The sequence below is a fragment of the Octopus bimaculoides genome, chromosome 4 (assembly GCF_001194135.2).
Source record: "Octopus bimaculoides isolate UCB-OBI-ISO-001 chromosome 4, ASM119413v2, whole genome shotgun sequence".
Lineage (NCBI taxonomy): Eukaryota > Metazoa > Mollusca > Cephalopoda > Octopoda > Octopodidae > Octopus > Octopus bimaculoides.
This window is the reverse complement of record NC_068984.1, coordinates 1,507,185-1,515,674: the sequence shown is the minus strand read 5'-3', so window position 1 is coordinate 1,515,674 and position 8,490 is coordinate 1,507,185. Positions and strand designations below refer to the sequence as shown.

General features: G+C 36.1%; 1 protein-coding gene across 2 annotated transcripts in view; it reads left to right on the top strand.

Annotated features, from left to right (window-relative positions):
* Positions 1–8,490, top strand: part of LOC106869032 (acylamino-acid-releasing enzyme) — a 111,637-nt gene that overhangs the window by 99,443 nt on the left and 3,704 nt on the right. For both annotated transcript variants that reach the window (XM_052966850.1, XM_014914534.2), the window contains exons 15-20: positions 818–898; positions 1,361–1,441; positions 3,354–3,442; positions 4,671–4,781; positions 6,188–6,236; positions 7,768–7,798. In XM_052966850.1, coding sequence (XP_052822810.1) covers positions 818–898; positions 1,361–1,441; positions 3,354–3,442; positions 4,671–4,781; positions 6,188–6,236; positions 7,768–7,798 — 442 coding nt within the window. The remainder of the gene's footprint in view (positions 1–817; positions 899–1,360; positions 1,442–3,353; positions 3,443–4,670; positions 4,782–6,187; positions 6,237–7,767; positions 7,799–8,490) is intronic.

Sequence of the window (8,490 nt, the reverse complement as noted above, 5' to 3'; positions counted from 1 at the left end):
CTCTCTCTCTCTCTCTCTCTCTCTCTCTCTCTCTCATATGCCACTAGAAACATTCTCACCACCCTCTGTCATTCTCTGAATTCTGATCACCTTTTAGTTTTGCCAAGGACTTGATAAAGTAAGACATGTTTAATACCTTACATCCAGACACAACAAAATGACGTGTTATAAAATATAAACACACACACACGTATAATCTCTCTGCCAATGGACTTGTGTCTTATCAACTCTGCCAAAAATAAACTCATATCATATATTCAGTGAGTGAGCTGATGTCCTATTTCTTTAACCTATAAGCTGTTGAGTATTTGTGAAAGATCTTATCAGCCTCTCCGCTAAAGAATTATGATTTCACATTGAAACATGATAGTTATTACAAATGAACGTTACTAATATTTTGGGCAGAGGCCCTTTATCAAGAAAGAGCTATAGTTCTATGTTTTATTATACAGGAATCATGATCCCATCCAACAACAAGGAACAGATTTCATTTTAGACATTTAGTTTTACTGAAACATTTCATTCATGTTATTGAATGATCATATTTTTTATTCAGTTCTATATTTAAGAGCTGAGGGATTATGTACATTATATACATATGACAGATATTTGTCCTTGTCTTGTTGTTAACACAACGTTTCGGCTGATAGACCCTCCAGCCAAAACATTGTGTTAACAACAAATAAGACGAGGACAAATATCTGTAAAATGTAAATAATGTAAAGAATATTTTTTATTATCTATCAATAAAATATGTATGCAAATACATTTTTATTCTGTTTAAATCTAATATTGTGTGTATTTTTTGTATTTGCAGCTGATTTGGAATTTGAAAGTATTTTCTTGAGGCCATCAGAATGTGCTGACTCTAAGTTTCCCCTTGTTGTCTGGTCCCATGGTAACTATTTCCGTATTGTCTCTCCCACCTATTATTCCAACAGTTATTCTATATTCTGTCATTTTTCCATTTACAAATTACTGCTTCAGGGAATATTTACAAAAATGGTGAGCTGGCAGAATTATTCGCAGCATGCCAGACGAAATGCTTAGCAAAATTTTGTCTATAAAGGCGGTGAGCTGGCAGAAACAGCACGCCTGGTAAAATGCTTAGCGGTATTTCGTGTACCGTTACGTTCTGAGTTTAAATTCCTCTGAGGTCGACTTTGCCTTTCATCCTTTCAGGGCCGATAAAATAAGTACCAGTTATACACTGGGGTCAATGTAATCGACTTACCTCCTGCCCCAAACTTGCTAACTTTCTACCAAATTTTGAAGCCAATTTTTACAAAATTTTCTGTTGTCTTTGAGACTATTTTCTGTCTGCCTGTTAAAAACAAACATTTATTCTTTCCATCCTTAGGAGGCCCTCATTCGGCTTTCATGGGAGACTTTCAGTTGTATCCAGCTGCAATGTGTTCCTGTGGCTTTGCTGTTCTATTAGGTGAGTGCTGTCTTTTTTTTAAATATAAGTTGACATTAATGGTTTTTCATTTCATGTTTACCGTTCTTCAGAAATATTTTACTACTCTGGCTCCAGACTAACCAAAGCCTTATGAGTGGATTTAGTAAGTGGAAACTGAAGGAAGCCTGTCATGTATGTTTATATATGGTGTATGTGTGTACCCTTGTTTTAATGTCATGTGATATTTGTAAAAGGGTATCACTGCTATAGAAGTAGCTCCATTCTTTCCCAGTCTTCTATAAAAAGCTTGTCTGGCTGTGAGAAAATATTACCTTATTTGAAAATAGGTGAGGCTTGGTGATTGAAAGGATATCCAGCCATAGAAAATCTACCTCAGCAAATTCTGTCTGACCCATACAAATATGGAAAAATGGTCATTAAATGATGATGATGATGATGATGATGACATAATATACAAGGTTTCCTAAAATTAAGGCAACCAAATTTTGCAATGCTCAGACCTGAAATATAACAATATTTTGTTTTGGCAAAATTGAAAAAAGTTGGTTGCCTTCATTTTGGGACACCCTGTATTCAAATATAAATTATATATATTTAAAATATTATAATGTAATTTTTCTGACTGTTAACCTCAGAAAATATCTTTTAATATTTATGTGTCCACTGTTTCTGTTGGTTTAATTATTGATCATCATCAGGAATGTTATTTCTGGTTGGATTTGAACTCACGACACAGTACTCATGGCCACTTGGTCTCGGTCGCTTTATGTTATCTTCACCTGAAATATTTTGCTTCATTAAAAACACCTCACAGCTCACAAGAATGACATTTTTTTCTATTTTGTTATTTTTGATTTAATGTTTGGTATTTTGCTTCAAGACATAATTTTAGGGATTTGAAGTTCCTCTTGGACTTTTGATGAACAAATATCATGGAACAACCCCTTAGTTTGATTCCAAAGACCAGTGGAAAGTTTACAACAATTCCATTACTAATGGCAGAAGAAGCAACTTAAGTAATAACGAGGCCTAGCCAGCTCCTCCTCCGTGGCGCCCCACAGAACTGAGCTCTGCCCCACAGAACTGAGCCCTGCCCCACAGAACTGAGCTCTGCCCCACTACATTCCATTGACATTCAATTTCATGTTGTGTGTCTCTACTAATTACACCAGTCTAGCTGAGTGGTCTTTATTCGGGGGGGATGTCTCCAAAATGTAATATCCAGTATGGCCTGTTGGTCAAAACAACAGCAGTGACAGAGATCACCTACATTGTGTTGAGCAGTAATAGTAGGTATGGGCAGAATGTGACCCTGTGCTCTTACTATATCTTTTGAGCCCTCATCAGAAGCCTGGTGAGTGAACCATCAAAGTAACCTTGAAGCTCCGTCTTCATAGTTCAGGTTTCAACTCCATGGAAAGCACTCCTCTCTACAGATGCCCTGACAACTGTTTTTGGTCCTGACGCCAATATTGCACTTCTAAAACAAGTACCACACCATTTTCCTTTTAATTAAAAAACAATCTCTATTTCACCAATAGTTTTTTTTTTCTCCCATTCCATGCAGCCGAAGCTGAAACGTTATTTCTTTCAGAAGCACCACACTACATGTTAAGTTCCTGTTAATCTAGTCCAGTACCACCACCAAGTTGTTTTCTTTCCTTTCTTGTTCTACTGACTGGTAACCAGGACAGAGTAGGTTTTGAGTGTTCACCCAAGATCACACTACACCTGACTTCTACCCCCTGCAACTGTTGCAAATATTTAACCCAGACCTGCTTCAGATCCTCTTTAAACCCTCTTGGGAAAATGTAGATGATTATAAAATGTTAACGGCCAAATGGTAGCCAATATTTAGATGGTCATTGATATTTAGATAGTCACCAACTATATACGTATAAAGCTAAATACCTTCTATCTTTTATTTCAGTAAATTATCGTGGCTCCATTGGATGTGGTCAGAACTCCATTAAATCTCTTTTGGGTAAAATTGGCCATCAGGATGTACAAGATGTACAAGTAAGTCATTACAAAGATGGAAGACAGACTTAGCAAAGTTGTTAAGTTTTTTTTTTTTTTCCTTTCTTCCCCAATATAAATATCTTCAAAATGTTGGGCTTGTCCAGTCAAAAAAAATATATATACTAAGGTTTTTGATTATAGAATAAATTGTATGTGTAATGATTTTGTTAATCAAAGATCTTGATTAAAGAGTTGTTTAATCATATCATGTTATTTGAACGTAACAATTTTAGTTTATTTTCAGTGTATCATATTTTAAATGATATATTTTTAATCATCTTATTATGAGACCTGTATTAATTGCTAGAAAATACACAATTGGTTACTGTCAAATCGTTCAGTCCACGTAACCTCATATCCATACTTATTATTATTATTATTATCAAGGTGGTGACCTGGCAGAATTATTAGCATGCTGGACGAAATGCTTAGCGGTATTTCGCCCATAGCTACATTCTGAGTTCAAATTCCGCAGCGATCAACTTTGCCTTTCATCCTTTCTGGGTTGATAAATTAAGTACCAGCTGGACACTGGGGTCAATGTAATTGACTAGTCCCCTCCCCCAAAATTTCAGGCCTTCTGCCTATAGTAGAAAGGATTATTATTATTGTTAAAGTGGCGAGCTGGCGGACTTGTTAGCACGCTGGACGAAATGCTTAGCGGTATTTCACCCATCACTCTATTCTGAGTTCAAATTCCGCCGAGGTCAACTTTGCCTTTCATCCTTTCAGGTCAATAAAACAAGTACCAGTTGGACACTGGGGTTGATGTAATTGACTTATTCCCTCCCTCAAAATTGCTGCCCTTGTGGCAAAATTTGAAACCACCATTATTATTATTACTATTATTATTATTATTATTATTATTACTATTATTATTATTATTATTATTATGACAGTAAGCTGGCAGTCATTACAAAATGCTAAGTGATATTTCTTCTGGCTCTTCTGAGTTCAAATCTTGCTCAGGCCAGCTTTGCCTTTCATCCAGAGTTGATGAAATAAGTATCAATTGTACCCTGAGGTCAAAGTAATTGACGACCCCCACCCACTACAAAATTTCATGTCATGTGCTTACAGCAGAAAGAATTATTGTTCCTGTTGTTCCTGGATTTCTTCCTGACATTAATTCAATTTGTTATATTATTGCTTAATTGATTTGTTGTTAAACTATTTGCTCCTTACATCATTAATCAATTTCTAAATGTTGTTGTTGCTGTTTCAGTTTGCTGCTGAATCATTATTGAAACTTGATTACATTAATGAAAATCATGTGACTGTGATTGGTGGCTCCCATGGTGGTTTCATTACATTACATCTCATTGGACAGTATCCAGTAAGTTTCACACACTTTCCATTCCTCATCAGTAGTTGCCCTCATCACTGTTCTATGTCCAGTTCTCCCTTGCTTACCACAAAGCTTGGACAAGTCTTTCCCCACCATAGGATGGCATCGGTTTTATTATTATTATTATTATTATTATTATTATTTATTGATACAGCTTTGTGGTTTAGAAGCTTGCTTCCCAATGATGCAATCTTGAGTTTGTTCATTCCCACTGCGTGGCACCTTGGGAAAGTGTCTTTTACTGTAGCCCTAGGCCAACCAAAGCCTTGTGAGTGGATTTGATAGAAGGAAACTGGAAAAAGCCTGTTGTGCATTTCTGTATATCATCGTCATTGTTTAATGTTCGCTTTCCATGCTGGCATGGGTTGGACGGTTTGACAGGGAGCTGTCCAGACTCCATCTGTCTGTTGTGGCATGGTTTCTATGGCTGGATGCCCTTCCTAATGCCAACCACTTTACAGAGTGTGCAGGGTGCTTTTTACCTGCCACCGGCATGGGTGCATGTACGCAGCATTTGCACGGGTGTATTAAAGAAGCACCAGCACGGGTGCTTTTTAAGTGGCAGAGAGAGAAAGAGAGAGAGAGGGCTTACAGAAGTAGATGTGTGTGTGTGTGTTTGTAGTGACATCAGGTGATGGTTGTAAATGCACACCATCATCATCATCATCATCATCATCATACAAGCAATATTACTTGACTCCAGTCTTCCATGAGGAATATGTCTGGCTGTGAAAGTGGATATTAAACTATGGTGGCAGTGATGACGACAACAACTTCTTCTTCTCTTCCTCCTCGTCCTTCTCCTCCTCCTACTACTACTAGCTGGTTCCTTAATGTTCCCTGTGTTATGTTATCTTTAACTTAATGACAATGTTAGTTTTGCACTTATTACAGTGGAACTTCAATTTACAAATTTAATTCATTCTTGAAGGCTGTTTTCTACCCAAAATGTTTGTAATCTGAAACTATTTTTCCCAAAAGAACTTAAAGAGAAGGCACAATGAATTCAAGCACTGAGTCAAAACCAGGCAGCAGTTGGTGCTCTCCTGCTGATACTCCCACCTTGGTGCCAACCATTGTTGTTGTTGTTGTCTTGCATTGTCATTACTGAAGACACCATTCATCACCCAAGATGTTTTATGTCAGAAAAACTGTTCATAAACCAATTTGTTTGTGATGAGAGGCATTTGTAAAGCAAGATTCTGCTGTATTTGCTGACCCAGACCATTACTCGCTTCCTTGATATTTACCATTTTACTATAACATGAGTAACTTGTTCCAATGGACAGTTTGGATATAGTAATTCCTACAGTTCATTGCCATATTCTTTACATTTTGAAAATTATGAAAAGCTGAAAAACTAAATTTTGAACATGGTTTTTATTTGTTTCCAGGATTTTTACAAAGCAGCGGTTTGCAGAAATCCTGTCACTAGTTTGCTTAGTAAGTATTTTTTGATTGTCTGAAATATGTCCTTACATTTCATTATTCCTGTTTTAATGGTAAACTCTTTAAATGGATACTGATGCAAAGTTGAACACTACAGAATAGTTTGTATTAGTGTTCCAATTTTAACTATCAACACCTCAGTCCATATCTGTTGTTTATGATGGACTCTGATGTAGCTGATCAGTGTTTTATGTGATGATGGACTCACAGAGCTAAGTATACAGCATCACACATTACTGTACCACAGCATATAACACCTCAAGGGAGCCTCTGCAGTGCTGGTCAGCCTGCTAAACGGGGTAACTAAATTTCCCTCAAATATGGCAACATCACTAGGGCCAATGACATAAAAAAAAGCACCCAGTACACACTGTAAAGTGGATGGCATCAAGGAGGACATCCAGCTGTAAGAATCATTCCAAAGCAGACACTGGAGCTTGATGCAGTTCTTGGGCCCATTGGATCCTTGTCAAACTGTGTAACCTCTTCCAGCATGGAACAGGGATATTAAATAATAGTGATGATGATGATATGCATGTTGGAAAGGAAAGGACAGATTGCATAATGAGGTCCTACATATCTTTGTAAAGCTTGGGCAGTCATAGCTGGAGTAGGATTACTAAGTCAGGTCTGGCCTGTGGTTAAACAATAACAACAGCAACAACCCCCTGCATCAAAACATTGCTAATAACATTTCTTTTGTTGTTAGAATCACGTTCCAAAATTATAAACGAAATGTCAAAAGTTCAAGTGAAATTGGAGGAGTCTTGAAATATTTGAGAAAAGAGAAGGGTAATTTGTTGAAAGAAAGGTTGAGAAGTTGCGCTGTTGACGACATTGTAATGTTCAAAGAATACAAGACATACAGACAGATTGTTGTTGAGATGACAGACATAATGAATAGTTTTAACTAATAACAGAATGTTTTGTGTAAAACTAATAAAACAATGGATGTTGTTACCATGTTGCTACTATAGACATTCCAATTGTGACTATCCCATCTTGTTTTGGGGGATAATGTATATGGGATCACAGTATTGAATGTGTCCTTCATGTTTCAAGACGGTAGGCTGTAAGTTGAAGGAGACTTGGTTGCTGTTTCTAGCCATCAAGCGAATGCTGAAGCTCACTTGTAAAAGTGGGCCATGATGTGAAATGAAATAGAATTTGGTTGTCAGCCGCATGTTTTCTGTTTTTTGAAAGGGATCCTGGATGCCAGTTGTCAAATTACCAAAGGGGACATACAAATATAAAACCTGTCGTTTATTTAGGACTTTGGTTGGCTTTGGAAAATATATTTAACAGCAGTAACTCTTACTGGCACCAAACAATGAACAATTTGCAGTACACTAAAATCTCTGATTACTCGTATTTAATAGTAGAAACTTTTACTGGCACCAAACAGGAGACGTTTTAGAATACCCTAAAATCTATCCCCACCCACTAAATTGGTTCTCCTTAAGATCATTCTGACAATTGTAAATGTAAACACAATTCTTAATTAATCCTTACCTTTGGGTTACAGCTATATTTGGATCCTCTGACATTCCAGACTGGTAAGTATCAAATTAATCCACCCAATCTTCGTAATTCATTAATTATTATAATTATTATAAATCCAGAACACTATTTTACATTTAGCAACCTTTAGAAATATGATTGCTTTTCTTCTCCAACACTCATTTAAGTATTTATCAGGTATTTTTCTTCTGAAAGAAGACACATCCACATCTTTTGCCGAATTGGTTCAATTATTAGAAATTATTGACTCAACTCACAGATGTAAAGTTTCTTCACTTGCCTTAACATTTTTCATTGAATCATCATATTTATATATATATATATATATATATATATGGGATGTAACAAAATTAAAGCAACCAAAGTTTCAGGATTTAATAACTATCAATAAATGGATAAGATATGAGAATTATCCATCATTATAAAAGCTTAGTGCATCTTCTTTTCTGTTTTAGACTGAATAAATTCATTCTGCCTAAATAATGGATCTCCAGATGCAATATCCCTGCATATCTCACGTCTATTTTCATTCCTCCACTTCACTCTCTATTTCATATCTAGAATAACAATTGCTTAACCATTTTCTCACACCATCTCCGATGAAGGGATATATGAAATATCCTGGAAACAGCTGTAAGACCTTCTATTTATAAATGTTCTAAAATCTTTCACAGCCTTGGATTTTTATCTCATTCTGAAAATGTCTATATATATGTATATATATATA